Source organism: Squalius cephalus (genome assembly GCF_949319135.1).
Source record: "Squalius cephalus genome assembly, chromosome: 18".
Lineage (NCBI taxonomy): Eukaryota > Metazoa > Chordata > Actinopteri > Cypriniformes > Leuciscidae > Squalius > Squalius cephalus.
The window spans coordinates 15,327,020-15,343,377 of record NC_137139.1 but is presented as its reverse complement, the minus strand read 5'-3'; the positions used below and the strand labels follow the sequence as shown (position 1 = coordinate 15,343,377).

Here is a 16,358-nt window from a genome sequence, read left to right as displayed (position 1 = left end):
ACCCACTGAGCCACTGACACCATGCCACAAGTTTTAAGACTTTTTATGCCCTTAACCTTCTATGGCATGACTTTTTGTTTTTTGTGAAAAAAAATCTTTCACCCCATTTTTTGGGAGCTTGGGGGTCCTTGATAACATCATAAAATGTGCCCCCCCTCCACCCCTGAACCACATATGGGTTTGTTGCCTCAGGGCAACACTGTGCTACGAGGGTACTAAAACTCAAAGGTTTTCTACATAAGTGGAATAGGGAAAACAAGCAATATATGCATTAGAAAATGATTTATTTTGACAAACATCAATCACAAATGGTTTTAACCAATCACAAACATCAAATAATCAACAAAAACAACTATTACTACTAATTACAACTAACACCCCCCATATGTATGTGTATGTGTAGTGTTTGGTGTAAATGTTCATATGAATATGAACATTTATACATAAAGTGTTATGGGGGGTGTTAGTTGTAATTAGTAGTAATAGTTGTTTTTGTTGATTATTTGATGTTTGTGATAGGTTGAAACCATTTGTGATTGATATTTGTCAAAATAAACCTTCTAATGCACATATTGCTTGTTTTCCCTATTCCACCAATGTAGAAAACCTTGTGAGTTTTAGTACCCTCATAGCACAGTGTTGCCCTGAGGCAACGAACAAAAAAACACAGTTTTAGTATATAAATAAAAACAAAATAAATCTTTAAACAATCAAACATACTTCTTTACATACTGATGCACATGCATATATTTTTTAATAAAACAATATTTTAACTTAAACATGTTAAAAAGTGATATTTATCTTACTAATTGGTGGCACTCTGTAGCATGTGGTTTTGCTGCATTAAAGCACAGCTCCAGCCCCCCAAAAAGGTCACACCTACTTCAGCCCCTCATTTCATTGAACAGACTTGTCAGGTGATATTATATATAAAAAATATATATATAAAAAAATTAAAGGGGTGGTGTGAGGTCCAAATGTGGTTTGTTGCCTGAGGGCAACACCATGCCATAGAGGGTTAAATTTGTTTATTTTTTAAGTATCTGCCGGAACCCTGTAGCTACTCACATGGTCACACTTTTGACCTGGCTACATCCGAAAATGTAAAAATGCTGGTACATCCGAATCCAAAGTTAGCTCTCTGTCGCATGAGAGACCCTCATCTGATGGATTTTTGAAAGCAGCGTAGATTTAGCCTATCCTTTGCTGCCTTTGATATTACACAATCCCTTGCTTTCCATTCTGTGGCAGTTGAACTAAAAAATAAAGATGGTGTCTGAAAGTTGCGACTCATGGTCAGTTTGTGTGTAAATGTACGTTTTTGACCATTGGTTTCCACTTTTGACACTTTTTGTCATTTCTTGTGAAAAGTTACCACTGTAGTAATTAAATATTCGCTTATTTATTCACCAAAGCTTGCACTATTTTGCTGTAAATCATTAAACTGTTACGCTGCCTCAGAAGTCTGTCCGAAAAAAGTCCGTTTTGTGAGGTGCCTTATGCGCAAATGCGGCCTGCAAAGTCATTGCCTGATAGGGCAACAAGGCAACAAAATCAGCTGCCTAAGTTTTCGGATTCAGCCCTGGTTTTATCGATTGTCTATTAGTAATGTGGCTAAAGAGGACAATTATATATCCAGTGGGCAGGGCCAAATATATTATGATGTAGATGGAAGTAGGCACTGATCTGTTTCTGCAGAGGCGGTCTCTCTCGCACTATTACGTCATAATGTGACAGAGCTGGTTTCAATGAAAGCTGTTTTTGGCCTAACAAGGAAATTTTGAGTTCTGAAATTTACAGGATTTTTTTATAGTACAATGACCTCTTAAGCCATCGGGCCGACGTAGTTTTTTTCGGCGTGTTCCACATTGTTGGCTCTAGTCAGACGTACGCTGTTGGGTTTATTGGGCCGATTCAGCATGTAGAATCGACGTTGGGCTGTTGGTGAGAGAGAGAACTCTGATTGGCTGTTTAGCTTGGCGAATGAGTCAGTGCATGAGAATAATAGCAAAACAGGAGCAAAGAAGTCAAAACGGTACAGATAGAAGGCTGTTCAAATTTTACGTCATCTTACCTGAGTGTTCCTCGGCGAATATTTTTGTATTAACATGAGCGGAGTGGAATAAAGAAAGTGATCAGCAGGATCCCAGACAGCAACATAGTGTCGGCCCAGATCCGGGCCACACGTGGACTTCACGCATACTAGATATGGACCGGATCTGGGCCGACACTATGTTGTTGTCTGGGAATTCATATTAAAAATGGTAAGAACGCGCTGCTTGTGCGGTTTGTGTATCTGCAGCGTCAGTTTCCCATTTCGAATGAGGAATATAGATGAATATATCTGTAGAAATAGACAGTTTTCTCATTCACACACATGCGCAGAACTATGCATGCTAGCTGAAAGTCGGCTGTAGTTCTCTCAGTGTGTTCAACTGCAGATTTTTGCCCCGATGCAGGCAACTCGAGGCGACAACACAGTCGACTTTCATCAGCGCTAGTTCTTTGGCGTCGCTTTGGGGTGTCCCTACCTTTACATGTCAAAAGAGCAATGAATTATATTTTATTGACTTGTTTTTAAATGTGCTATATAAGTAAATATAAGTTGAAATATCGAAAATACGTTTTCTAAAGAATTCGAAAAACTGACGGCATAAAGTCCTCTGATGACTTACTACTTCCGCCGAGATTGTGAAGTAGTGCGCATTCGATGGTCACTTTACTATCCCATGAGGCCACGGGAGGGGAAGTGAACCGACAGGTCATGTGGCAATAACAACATGGCAGATCATGTAGTATGTCCAAATTTCATTCATACTACCCATATTCATTCTATATGGAACTTGCTCACAAAGTAAATTCACATGTAGTTACCTACTCAGTATGTGATTTTGGACGCACCATCTGTCTGAAGATTAGCTGTATGAGTGAATGGTTTCACCGGGTGGACCTCAAGTGCCACTTTCACCCCCGGTTTCACAGACAAGGCTTAAGCTAGTCCCAGACTTAAATGTATGTTTGAACTGGTCTAACCTTAAGTAACTTGCTCGACATATCTTAAAATATGTCAGTGCCATTGTTTTGTCTCAAGATGCCCACCAGTAATTCTAAGACACGTTTATAAAAGCTACTTAAATGTCCTAATCGAACTAATCATGGCTTATTCTAAGCCCTGTCTGTGAAACCAGGCCTTAGTGTCTAAGAAAAAAAAAAAAAAAACTGTAATATTAATAGACATATAAAAAAAAAAAAAAAAAAAAAAAAATTTAAATTAAAATACCAAACTGAACATATAAAAATAAAAGCATGTTCAAAATATTAATAAATAGCCTATTATAATAGTATATAAAAATGCTAAAACAATACTGTTCTGCAAGTCCTACTAATTTGATTTGAATTTTTTTAAACTTTAAAGTTAACTTTTAATTGTTTGTTTGTATCTGTGTGTAATTGTACATATAACATGCTACTTAATTTAATATTTTATTAACCTATAACCATGCCGGAATTCTTGCAGGAATTCTGAGTTGCTCTTTGGTCAGATTTCAGAAATATAATCACACTATCAATCTCTCTATCTCTCTATCTCTCTCTCTCTCTCTCTTTAAAAAAGGGGCAAGGCATTTCACGTCGTATGGAGAACCACAAGAAAGAGAACTGATAAGAAAATAAAAAAAGCAGGACATGTTGAACATCGCCACCTGGAAGCTCATGGAGAGAGGTAAGGTCACTAATTTTGTGTCGCAGACATTTATGTCTTTTTCCTATTATTATTTTTTTTTGTTAGTGGAAATGTAGCTATCAATAAATAAATCAGTGCATTGGGAATTAAATGTGTACAAAGACTTATCAGTAAATAGGAAAGTTCCTGCATGATTTCTGTAGTTAATTCAGAGCAATGTTCTGTTCTTTTAATGAAGAATACTAATGAAATCTATTTCTTTTAGAGAGAAATTAAAAAGAAAACATGCCCCCATCAGTTAGCACAAACCTGGGCTATACCCCTCCCGATGGCGGCTGGGGGTGGGCCGTGGTGTTGGGATCCTTCATCTCCATAGGCTTCTCTTACGCCTTCCCCAAGTCTCTCACCATCTACTTCAAAGAAATCCAGGAGTATTTCTCCATCTCCTACAGTGAGATAGCCTGGGTCTCCTCCATCATGCTAGCTACCATGTATGCAGGAGGTTAGAAAGCATATTACTCAACTTTGCATAATGATTTGATGACACAATGATATGCGTGTGAGCATTTTCATGACATTGAACAGCTCAGTGTGTGCTAAAAGTAACCAAATAACCCAAATCAAAGATTACTTTGTCCCCATGGTTGCACAATAAGCCAGAGCTGTGCTCTATTTTTTAGTATTATTTTGTATAACAAATTTAGAGGTCAAGGTTTTAGTATTACTTTTGGGTTCATGACACCTAATATGAGCATTGCATCATCTTTTTCTCTCACCTTGCAGGACCTGTGAGCAGCATTTTGGTCAACCGCTATGGTAGCCGCCCAGTGGTGATTATTGGTGGGCTAATGGTTGGGTTTGCTATGGTAACGGCGTCTTTTGGCACTACCATTTTGCATTTGTATTTATGCGTGGGAGTCATTGGAGGTACATATTTTAATGTTAATCACAGCAATAGCCTTAGAAATTAGGACATAGAGGACCACAACACATATAGACATAGTATATAGATTGTAACTCAGTTCCCTTCTTGTGACATTGTTCTTCTGCTAGTAAAAAGCATGCTTCATTCTGATTGGTCAGTGTCAGTGCACTGGGGTTCCTCCCCTGCATGTGAATGATCAAAGATTACAAACTCAAGGTCAAAGCTGTCTGTTTAAATGAATATTCTGGGTTATATTCAAGCACTAAATAGAAGCTCTGACTTTTTAATTCACTACAATTCAGAAAAAAACATGCCATTCCTTGTTATTTTGACATGGAGAAACTGAAACCTGACCTGAGACCCATCAACAGTAATGTCCGATTTGTGAGCGAATCATTCTTAGGAATCAACTGTATTCAACTGGTTTACGAATCACATTCTATGATTCATTAGTGAATTCGACTATTCGCATTTGCACTGTTTCAATGATTCATTCAAAGTGAGTCTCAAGTTAACGAATCACTGTATTTGTCTGACTCAAAATGAGCCAAAAACCAGGTGTAATATGATTCTCATAGCTCCAGTGTGCTGACTCCTAATGATGATAATTCATAATAATGTTAGATTGGACACTAACCTGTATACACTGTAAAAAAATATTGTTGGCTTAACTTAAAAAAGTTACCTGGTTGCCTTAAAATTTTGAGTTTATTGAAATTTAAAAAAAAAATGTGTTGATACAATAAAGGAGATTAGTTTAATAAAAAGAAACTCAAAATATTATGTTATCTGAGCCACATTAATTATCTAAGTTGATTTAACAAAAGATTAAAAGTTGTGATAACAAATCATGAAAATATTTTTTCACAGTGTGATTAGAATCATTTCTACACTACCATTCAAAGGTTTGTGGTCGGGACGATATTTTTAATGTTTTTGACAGAAGTCTCTAATGCTCACCAAGGCTGCATTTATTTGATTAAAAATACAGTAAAGACAGTAATATTGTGAACTTTTTTCAGGATCACTTCAGTGTCACATGATCCTTCAGAAATCATTCTAATATGCTGATTTGATGCTCAAGAAACATTTCTGATTATTAATGTTGAAAACAGTTGTGCTGCTTAATATTTTTGTGGAAACCATGATGTATTTATTTTTTAGGATTCTTTGATGAATAGAAAGTTTAGAAGTTCAGCATATACAGTATTTTAAATCTTTTGTAACATTGTATATGTCTTTACTGCCACTTTTTATCAATTTAATGCAGCCATGCTATATAAAACTATATATATTTTTGAGCATTATGGAGTATGTAAAATTTACTTTTGATAATTAAATTCAGAAGTAAATACTTTTACTCAAGTACTTTTATTGGAGTAATATGCCATCAGGGTATGTACTTAGTTAAATGTTAACTTGTTGAGCAATGCACATAAAATGCTTTTGTTTTATAGGCTTTGGCTTAGCTTTTAACCTGCAACCATCTCTTACGATAATTGGCAAATACTTCCTTGTGAAAAGGCCATTAGCAAATGGCTTGGCAATGGCGGGGAGCCCAGTCTTCCTGTCCACCCTGGCTCCCCTCAACCAGTTTCTCTTTGACCATTTTGGATGGCGAGGAAGCTTCCTCATCCTCGGAGGAGTGGTGCTCAACTGCTGCGTAGCTGGAGCCCTTATGCGGCCCATCAAGATAAAAATAAAACCGGCAGTGAGCCAAACCTCTGAAGAAAATGACAGAGGGGATCTGGACGTCACCCCTCAGACAGCTGGGCAGGACGAGTACAAGCAGTCAGGCTGTGCCGCAAAGGTCAACCAGTTTATTGATGTAACCCTCTTCAAGCACAGAGGCTTCCTCATCTATCTGGTGGGAAATGTGCTCATGTTTTTTGGCTTTTTTGCCCCAGTGGTCTTCCTGGCACCATATGCCAAGCATCAGGGCATAGACGAATACTCAGCAGCATTCCTGCTCTCCATATTTGCTCTAGTGGACATGTTCGCACGTCCAGGAACGGGTTTGGTCGCCAACACCAGATGGATCAGGCCCAAAATCCAGTATTTCTTCAGCTTCGCTGTCATATATAATGGCCTGTGCCATATGATGTGTCCGCTCTTACCAGGTTACACAGGCTTGGTGGTGTACGCTGTGTTTTTTGGCCTGGCTTTTGGCATGGTGTGTGCTCTTCTTTTCGAGGTACTCATGGATTTGGTGGGAGCACAGCGGTTCTCCAGTGCGGTTGGGCTCGCTACCATTATAGAGTGTGGGCCTGTCCTGCTGGGACCACCAATCTCTGGTAAGTCCTCACTGTTATATCTCTCTGTGTTAAATTGTTCAGGAAGTCTATTAACAGGTTTCCTCCTCAGGTTTACTGGTTGACATCTTCATGGACTATAAATACATGTACTTTGCTTGTGGTGTGATGATGCTGGCCGGAGGTGTCTTCCTCTTCATCATGAACTATTACAACTACAGATGGTTGGAAGAGGAAAAGAAACAGAGAAAGGTAGAAGAGCTACAGATTGGCTCAGCTAAAGAGCTTGCTGCCATGGAGGAGGTCAAGCTCAGCACAGAGGAGGAAGCAAATAGATAGATCTATCTATCTATCTATCTATCTATCTATCTATCTATCTATCTATCTATCTATCTATCTATCTATCTATCTATCTATCTATCTTATGCCCGCTGAATGTCGCAATCAAGCATTCCTCAAAGTTGCATTTTTTATAAACTAGTTTTTCTTAGCATTTTAGATGTTTAGATGTCTAGTTTTTTTCTATATTATTACTTCAATAAATGATAAAACAGGTAGGGCTGTGCCTAAGCCTGTTTCTGCTCATATATTGTGTTATTGCATAACTCAAGTGTTATTTTAGTATTATTTATATAGATATAGTATTTATAAATGTTTTATTAACTTTTATATTTTAAGTTCTAATTTAAATTTTAGTTGAAATCTTTTGTGTGCTTTTTGTGTCAGATGTCCTACCTGTCTGTCAACATATGTATTTCCATACCTCCGCGCGCACATCAGCGCGTTTCATGCTATGCAGAGTTAGACAGATGTGTGTAGAAATTTTGTATTGTTTTATTTTGACAACAAAACAATGAGCTTATGCTGCGTTCACGGCATGTCGTAATTACCATAATTACGAGATGGCAACCCGTGACGTTCTACCCGGAGCTGTTCGCGTCTTCAGACTCGGATTTATGCAGTTCTATGTCAACACTATCAATTACAAAATTAATATGCAGCAGTCAGGTAGCAGTGCTGTGCACTTTCAAGTTGTTTATGTTCATTATTATTATAATGTTATGTGCTTTGAGACATGATGTAGTTTAACACCATCTCATGACGCTTTTGTTTGCTCCCTGCTGTATGCTTTCATGTGTTTTGAAGGAGGCGTCGCATAGAGACGCTCTGAAGGGAGGGTGGGATCTTACGCTTTCAAAGCTAGCTCGCTATTGCTAGCCTCTCTGAAATTACCTACCCTACCTTTAACAATTACAACACTGAAACTCAAGACCTGAATTTTAGTCTGAAATTTAGTCTGACAAACAGATGATTGTACATTAACAGACATTCACCTTGACAAATTTATATAGTGAACTGTCCTAAGAAATAAAACATGTATTTATCTATGGCATCTCAAACACATAGAACTTATTGCTGGCACTTTTTTTTTACATGTTGATTATCAAAACAAATGTCTTGTTTAGCATCTCTAAACTCAGAACACACCACTTACATCTCAATGCACCAATATTATTTAAGAAATCGAACTGATCAGTTATGGTCATCATGGCTTTTTACTCTGTGATATGCACAGAAGCACTACAGGGCTTATTTAAGAGTGGAATGTATGTACCAAACATTTAAACATATTTCACAGATTTAAATGCATTTGCTATGCTGTTCACGTATGTTACAGAACCAGCCATCATTATTTAAAGAGACAGTTCACACAAAAATGAACGTTCTGTCATCATTTACTTTGTGTTTCACAAAGGAAAGAAAGTCATACAGGTTTGGAACAACATAAGAATGAATAAATGATGACTGAATTCAAATTTTTGGGTGAACTATTCATTTAAGCCCTATTTGGAAAAATTAAAGCATGACCTTTTCATTCACCATGAACAAAACATGCATGGACATGGACAGGAAATCTTATGGAGACCTAGTGCACAATACAGTTTCAAGTATTAGAAGCCAGAAAGGCTCACAGTTTTAGCCAGGGATGTTTGAGACACTGAGTTGCTGTGGCCCTCCGCTCTGGCAGGAAGTCCAACATTTGCAAAAGGAAATCAGAGAAAAGCGCCGCCTCTCTGAGGAGAAGGTGATATTTCTCCACCAGCACTTCATACAGCCCCCATGGACGGAGGACAGCAATTCGCCGCAGGTCACCTATGCAACGACGAACATAAGTATACAGTTTGTTAATAAAGATACAAATCACTCTTGCATTAAACTGATTCATTTAACCAGTTGCCACACCAAGATAAATTGGAAAAGACGAATCTAGTGTTCTACTCACCCTTGCGGTTGAAAAACTCAGAGGAATATTTCCCAGACAGAGCAACTGACAATGGGATTTTACCCAGGAGCTCAATAATATGAGCCAGGTGGTCTAAAAATAATAGAAACCATCAACACCACAAATCTGGTACACTTTTCTAATAAAAATATTGAGGGTGGCTTTTAAATGGTTTACCTTCCTCTAAGGAGAAATTCTGCCCTCCTTTGGGTTCAAATAAGGAATCACCAGTAACAAGCTCGAATGCCTGGTGCAAAATAATATTGATAAAAATAAATGATTCATAATATAAAACCACATGGAATCAGATTTTTTTAATTCTGATTCAGGCCACTTCCATATGTGGTACTGAGGCCCTGTCCCAATGGCACTCTAAATACTTGCGTTCTTCCTACGAGTCCGCACTTTAGTAACGTAACGCCTCTTTGTCTGTTGGGTAGAATTCTGCGGAGTAAGCGGAGCTAGCTCGGCAAAAGTGTGCATATCAACCACAAAGGGAGCGCCTGCGAGCACCCTGGGACGCCCTACGGTCTTGTGGACTTAATGGACACACGCATGCGGCAGCCATTGCAAGTCCACAAGACCGAAAGTGCATAAGAAGTGTGCCATTTGGGACAGGGCCTATATCCAATAGAGATCATATGTTTTGCAATGTGACCACAGTCTGAGCAGTCATGAATTCATGCGACTTTTACGTCGCCCTAGATCAACATTCATCACAATTCTGCACTGATGGGAGTCACTCCAAACATTTTACATGCCGATAGTTGTTTGGTTCCTCAGTGAATATGGAAGTCGCAGCGCAGTTATGCCGCCTTCACGTGTTATCGGAAAGTTTCCTACTTCCCACTTTTAAAGTCATGGTTATGAGCTCGTCACATTCTAGTGCTTTGCTGGCAGAAAGAACAATCATGGAGGACACCAGGTTTATTCTTGCCTATTTATTGGGAAAATCTTATTAAAGCCAAAATTATATTTAGCGTCCCATTCATTGACAACCAGAGATTCATTGCGCATCTAGAATGTCAGTTTGCTGACAATTCTGGAATTTCTGTCAAATATAGGCTATTTTTGTTGTGTATAAAAGATACAATATGCTTATTTATATATATAAATATGCACTATTTTAATGACAAGACAAGGTGATTTAGCTGTTGTGGAAAAAATCTAATAAAGAATAGCAGTAACAGAGGTAATCGTTCTCCCCTCCGCCATGTTGGCCCGCCCATCTTGAGATCTTGGGTATCAAGAGAGCTTCCCAGTGGTAAATAGACCTGGGAGGGCGTTCATGTCCAATTTTTAACTAGGAAACTCATATTTACGATAATTCCGATAGCTTGTGAACTGAAGGCAGCATTATTCTGATAGCATTATTCCGATTCCGATAGCATGTATGTGTAATAATGTGAAAAAAATCAAAGAATTGAGCATCAAGGCTTTCAGTGTGACCATAGCCAAATTTTCTTCTAGAAGGCTCTATTTCGTTAAACACTGTCTCCAGCTGCAGACTCACCAAGCAGGCCACACTCCAGATGTCAGCTGGAGGTCCATATTCAGAGCCTAGAAGAACCTCCAGAGAGCGATACTGTCTGGTCTGGATCTCTTGACAGAAATGTTTGTACTATAACAACAAGAAAAGAGGTTAGGTAATCTAATCAGATTTAAACATCAAGTGATTTGCTCTAAATCATTGATTCAGTGAATCAATAATATCTTTTCACAAGACCAGGCTGCATATTCTTTAGCTTTAGAAAATCGTTATATGCATTCACTGAATGTGTCGCACCACCCAACATGAGCTGCCGAGGTCTGCAATCTTCACCGTTATTTTATCCAAGTTTCCAGGTTTTCCAGCTGCTCCTACACGGAAGAAGTAGATGATGTCAGCCTTCTCTCTAAATTTAACATAAATGCTACGTTTGATTTACTTTACATTTATGTTTACTGATATTCTTACCAGGATCCTGGAGTATTGTGGTTTTAATAGCTGAAGTGTGCATATGTAGTGCGCCCCCTGGAGGATGAGATGGGGACTGCGGTGTGAGACACAGCAGTATGTTCTCAGGCTTGATGTCTGTATGTATTATCTTACAGTGGCGGTGAAGATACTCCAGACCTTCAAGCACCTGCGACAGATACAATTTTTAGGTCTTATGCTATTTAAAATAGAATTAAATTCTACACATAGTGTCTCACCTGAGTGATGATGTGTCTGACACAGGTGAGAGAGAGACCTGGACTACCAAAACACATCTGCCAACAGCGCAAGTCCGGCCCCAGCAGCTCCAACACCAAACAAATATCTACATAGTGGTCAAGAACCAACTAACTGTGTTGATGTATTATATAAAGACGAAGTAGACACCCCAACTTTCCCACAGCACATCATTTATACAGCCCTTCTTCTGGTTGTTGAATTTGATTGGGTGAGTGGCGTTCCAAGAGTGCTCCTAAGGCTATGCAACTTTTCACTGTATTGTTCCACATGTGGTCGCATTTTCTCTGCAAATTTCCCCGGCCGAAACCCCATAATTTCAACAGGAATATGCGTGATCGGGAGTTTTATTTGAGGGCGAAAAGTTCCCCAAGTATATTTCGCTCATGTTCATGTTTGTTACAAGAATTCGACACATTGACCAACATTAATCTGCTTGGTTTGAAAGTGACTTTTGTGTGAGATGTGCTTCATACATTGTTACACTATTGACAATGTACCTTTTTTGCCCTTGAAATTTAGCTGAAATGTTACGAATGTGACCGCACCTATATGTTAGTGCATGTTAGAGATTTTTAGTGACTCTTTCAGGTACACCAATATGCCAGTAAATGGCGACAAGTTTTAATGTTTCAATGAGTCATTTGAATCAGTCACTCAACCGATTTGTTCAAACACACGGATTCATTTAGGAATGAAACAACACTGTGTTGCTCGGAGAAGCCCAGTGGTTTCCTCGAAGTTGATATTGACAAAGTGTCAAAACTGTTTCCAAACTGTTCAATCTGATCATAAAGGGACATTAATATTACGGTCCGTAGGAAAATGTGATGAATAGCGTTTAATGTCCAGTGTTTATTTTCAGAACATTCAGAGAACAATTAAAAGTAACGTTCTCATAATGTTTGCAAAATCATCAACTGGAATTTTCTGTTAAAGTTTGCATAACCCCAAAAAAAAAATAGTTCAACCCATCCGTCTAGGACCTTCAAATTCAAGTCAATAATAGATCTCGAGGGGTCCTTTCGTACCAAAACAGCCCAGAATCCATAGACAGCTGGGCAGCCGAGATATTGACCAAAATCTGTGCTGGCCTCGTTCAGACAGGCCGCGAGCCTCAGAGGGGGTGGAAGTCAGTTTTGGACCATTTTCCGAGTCAGAATAGAACCGAAACTTTAATCGGCTATAATTTCATTCATTTTGAACATTTAGAGAACATTCAGAAATAATGTTTCATAACTTAGAACGTTAGCAAAAAGTTCTTAGAACATTTTTTGTTAGATGGGGTGGTGCTTTATTTCACATACATGATTTTAAGAAAGGATACGGATCCCGTTCACACCTGCTATCTTAAACTCATCCAGTAATTGCACTATATGTCTTTTAAGAGGGTTACGGGCTGTGGGACCACTGGCCTGGAGAGAGGGAACACAGTGAAATAGAAACAGTCAACCAGAGAGAGAAAGAGCGAGAGACACTCACACATCGCAGTAATGTCAGTTCATCCTGGCCAGCCTGAGTAAATCCAGCTCCGCTCTTTAACACCTTCACTGCCACATGCCTGCCTGACCTGCAAAACCATGAACATGAACACTTAAGAACTTTTAAAAACATATAAACACTTATACGTCTCAGTACACGGAAATGCATAGATATGTGGTGCGAACACAAAGTTTCAGTACCTGAGGTCAATGCAGAGCCACACAGTAGAGAAATAACCCCAACCCAGCTTTGACAGAACCTTGTATCTCTTATTAAACACATCTCCCACCTCGACCGGGTGATACCCACCTATAGAGAGATGTCAATGTACTGTTATCATTACTGCTGATTATGTCCAAAATAAAATAAAATAAAATAATATATATATATATTAAAATACCGTAGCAGTAATCTTTTGGATCTTCATGCTCCTCTGTGTAATCCGATTCAAGATGTTCGTAATTTCTTACTTTTTTCAGTTTATAGTCCATAACTACATGAGACCTGCATTAGAACCCAAAAACACATATATTATCATCTTAAAGTTACATCTGACTATTCATACATGCATAATCACATATGATGCCAAAAGAAGTGAGAGTCATTAATCTTTGCAAATGTGTTTGAAAATATAGTTTCCTGTGAGTATAAATAATTTTAGTGTTTGCTGATGTAATGGAGCATAATACAAAATACTAAATCTGTGGTGTATTCTTAGACAACCATAAACGTCCAGTATAGCTCTTCTATCCTGACACATTTGGCTCACGAAGGGTCAGATAAGCCAGCACCGCATTTAGATCTCAACACCCGCTGCTGTGGGAGTTTATAGCCGGATCTCTGAACCGTGACCTGAAAAAATATCATGCCACTTTCTGTCTGTCACTCATGTCACACAAGATTTCCGAGGGCAATGTGAGGGACATATTCCCACAGTCAAACAAACTGTTCAATTTTATCTTGACTGATAGTGAAAGAAACTTTACTGACACATGCAAAGAAGCAGCATGGTAATATCACTGCATGAATATGGTACTACAGTACTTTTTTTCCAATTCAAAATATTAAGTCCATAAAAATATTTTACACGTTTGTACAACAGATGGTGCACTCAAGATTAGACTACAAAAAATATAAACATTTAATTTAAATTGGTATTTTTATTGCTCCATATTTTATTTATAACTTCTGATTTTAAGCAGGATAAATAATGCAACCAGCCTGATAGCAGAACTCTAAGCACTTCCAGACAGACAGTAAATGTTGTAAGACTTTTCCACAAAAAAACCCAACAACAACAACTCATTTTTATAATATAATTTAATATAGGCCTATTTATTTTTTATAACATACTATATTGTTTTTCATATAAGATAATATTTATTATGATATATAATTATAGATTATTTACAAAATATATGCAAAATATGCATTTAACACATACAACAACATTCCTGATATAATTATTGTGATGTATGTGTTTAGGGGACAGCAGCATAATTTACCTCAACTACATAAATATTGTTATTAATCTAAATGTGTTACTATGTCAAGTTCTTAAAACGGCACTAAAAAAATAAAAAAATAAAAAAAGAAAATAAAAGTAAATTAGGTGGATGTTCTCAAATGATCAAAGGTTGTACTTGATTTGTAGTTTGAGAATTACTGCTAAAGACCAAATAAGATCGAAACCATAAATAAGATAATGTGAAACTCTCAGCTAATATAAAGCACATACTATATAAAAAACTACATAACTCTCATCTAAATATAAAGCAGACACTTTCGTTATATAAGGATAAATTTCTGCCAGCACCAACTGGCCAGTGCAGTATCCATGTCCTAAAGACCAGGCTTCACAGTCCTAAAATTCCAGGCGAACTCTCATTTATTTTCTTATTTTTTTTATAAGAATTGAAGGAGATTTACTTTATATCACAGGCCACAGAGTGAATCTCTGATCCAAAAACAATAACCCAACAGCAGCAGCTCAGATTTAACATTTTTCTGAATGCCTTTACACTGAAATATATCCAGAAGCATGCTGAGTACTCACGATTTGCTGCTGATCACATTGGTTGTGTTTGTTTGCATGATTTCATCAGAGGTCTGAAGCTGCGTATAGATGCTCCTCTGGCTTTATGGGGAGATTTACTCTAAACCCTCCACAACTCTCTCATTTTCTACCCTTACACTCCCCCCACCCCTCTCTCTCTCAGAGTTGAGATATATTCTTAGGAGACAGGTGTCTGTGCTGCTCATTTTAACTATAGCATAAGCAAAACAAACTTTTTGGCATATCAAAAAACAACAACAACACTGTAGCAGCAAAAACATTAACAAGGAACTGCTGATCATCCAACTAAAATAAGCTGCACAAAGTTGGAGCAGTCTGGAGCACAAGTTGCTGTGGTTTCTGTGCATTGTCTTGCATGTAGTTCTGAAAATAGTCCAGTCAGCTGGAGAACACACAGAGAGAGAGAGAGAGACAGTAGCTGTCTGCGGTTAATATGAGTCTGTTAACACTTACCACTGACATGACAAGTAGTGTAAAAAATAAGGTTCACGTCCACCTGATCCTCAATGGTCTGGTCCACTGTTCCACACCCTATGTTCTCGTCCTCTGGTTTACGTTCCGTGGCCTAGCCCACTACTCCACGGTCCTCTGCTCCACGGTCCTCTGCTCCACGGTCCACTACTCCACGGTCCTCTGCTCCACGGTCCTCTGCTCCACGGTCCACTACTCCACGGTCCTCTGCTCCACGGTCCTCTGCTCCACGGTCCTCTGCTCCGCGGTCCTCTGCTCCACGGTCCTCTGCTCCACGGTCCTCTGCTCCACGGTCCTCTGCTCCACGGTCCTCTGCTCCACGGTCCACTACTCCACGGTCCTCTACTCCACGGTCCTCAGCTCCACGGTCCTCTGCTCCACGGTCCTCTGCTCCACGGTCCTCTGCTCCACGGTCTTCAGCTCCACGGTCCTCTGCTCCACGGTCTTCAGCTCCACGGTCCTCTGCTCCACAGTCCTCTACTCCACGGTCCTCAGCTCCACGGTCCTCTGCTCCACGGTCCTCTGCTCCACGGTCCTCTGCTCCACGGTCTTCAGCTCCACGGTCCTCTGCTCCACAGTCCTCTACTCCACGGTCCTCTGCTCCACGGTCCTCAGCTCCACAGTCCTCTACTCCACGGTCCTCTGCTCCACGGTCCTCAGCTCCACGGTCCTCTACTCCACGGTCCTCAGCTCCACGGTCCTCTTCTCCACGGTCCTCAGCTCCACGGTCCAGGCCCATCTCTGCTCAGCGGTCCTGGTCCACCACCATGTCATGCTTCAGGCCGGCTACCACTCCATGGTCTAGGTCTGCCATTATGCCATGATCCAAGCCCACTTCCTCTTCATGGGCCTGGCCCTCCATCCCACTCCCTGGGCCTCCTCCAGTCCACCACCCTCCTGGACTTTTCGTGTTTCAGTTTATTAGGTGTGTTCTACTTGAAGTGGTGCTACTCAGACGAATCGGTGTATG

The 16,358-nt window shown here is 39.4% G+C and overlaps 3 protein-coding genes across 10 annotated transcripts in view; 1 reads left to right on the top strand and 2 right to left on the bottom strand.

Moving 5' to 3' along the window:
- prkcbp1l (protein kinase C binding protein 1, like) overlaps positions 1 to 4,181 on the bottom strand; it is a 32,163-nt gene extending 27,982 nt beyond the window's left edge. For 2 of the 4 annotated variants that reach the window (XM_079849451.1, XM_079849455.1), the window contains exon 1: positions 3,992 to 4,071. The gene's annotated coding sequence lies outside the window, so the exon portion shown is untranslated. Of the gene's footprint in view, positions 1 to 3,991 lie in introns of all 4 variants that reach the window. The other 2 variants (XM_079849456.1, XM_079849454.1) reach the window with 2 other exon arrangements.
- slc16a7 (solute carrier family 16 member 7) lies at positions 3,619 to 7,461 on the top strand. Its single transcript, XM_079849468.1, has 5 exons — positions 3,619 to 3,721; positions 3,948 to 4,184; positions 4,466 to 4,609; positions 6,065 to 6,901; positions 6,972 to 7,461. The coding sequence occupies exons 2-5, from the start codon at positions 3,968 to 3,970 to the stop codon at positions 7,196 to 7,198; spliced, it is 1,425 nt and encodes a 474-aa protein (XP_079705594.1). The 5' UTR covers positions 3,619 to 3,721; positions 3,948 to 3,967; the 3' UTR covers positions 7,199 to 7,461.
- On the bottom strand, positions 5,967 to 15,771 carry LOC307145859 (SRSF protein kinase 3). 5 transcript variants are annotated; one of them, XM_079849472.1, is made up of 13 exons: positions 14,897 to 15,085; positions 13,241 to 13,344; positions 13,041 to 13,149; positions 12,841 to 12,928; positions 12,686 to 12,773; positions 11,340 to 11,446; positions 11,101 to 11,269; positions 10,930 to 11,003; positions 10,657 to 10,764; positions 9,321 to 9,390; positions 9,144 to 9,236; positions 8,833 to 9,013; positions 5,967 to 7,074 (listed from the first exon to the last, which is right to left on the bottom strand). In XM_079849472.1, the coding sequence occupies exons 1-13, from the start codon at positions 14,932 to 14,934 to the stop codon at positions 7,059 to 7,061; spliced, it is 1,245 nt and encodes a 414-aa protein (XP_079705598.1). In that variant the 5' UTR covers positions 14,935 to 15,085; the 3' UTR covers positions 5,967 to 7,058. The 5 variants fall into 5 exon arrangements, with proteins under 5 accessions (XP_079705598.1, XP_079705599.1, XP_079705602.1 ...); XM_079849473.1 differs by lacking the exon at positions 5,967 to 7,074 and adding an exon at positions 13,564 to 13,692 and having other exon boundaries at positions 7,455 to 9,013; XM_079849476.1 differs by lacking the exon at positions 5,967 to 7,074 and adding an exon at positions 13,564 to 13,692 and having other exon boundaries at positions 7,455 to 9,013; positions 10,966 to 11,003.
- Positions 15,772 to 16,358: the final 587 nt, after the last annotated feature.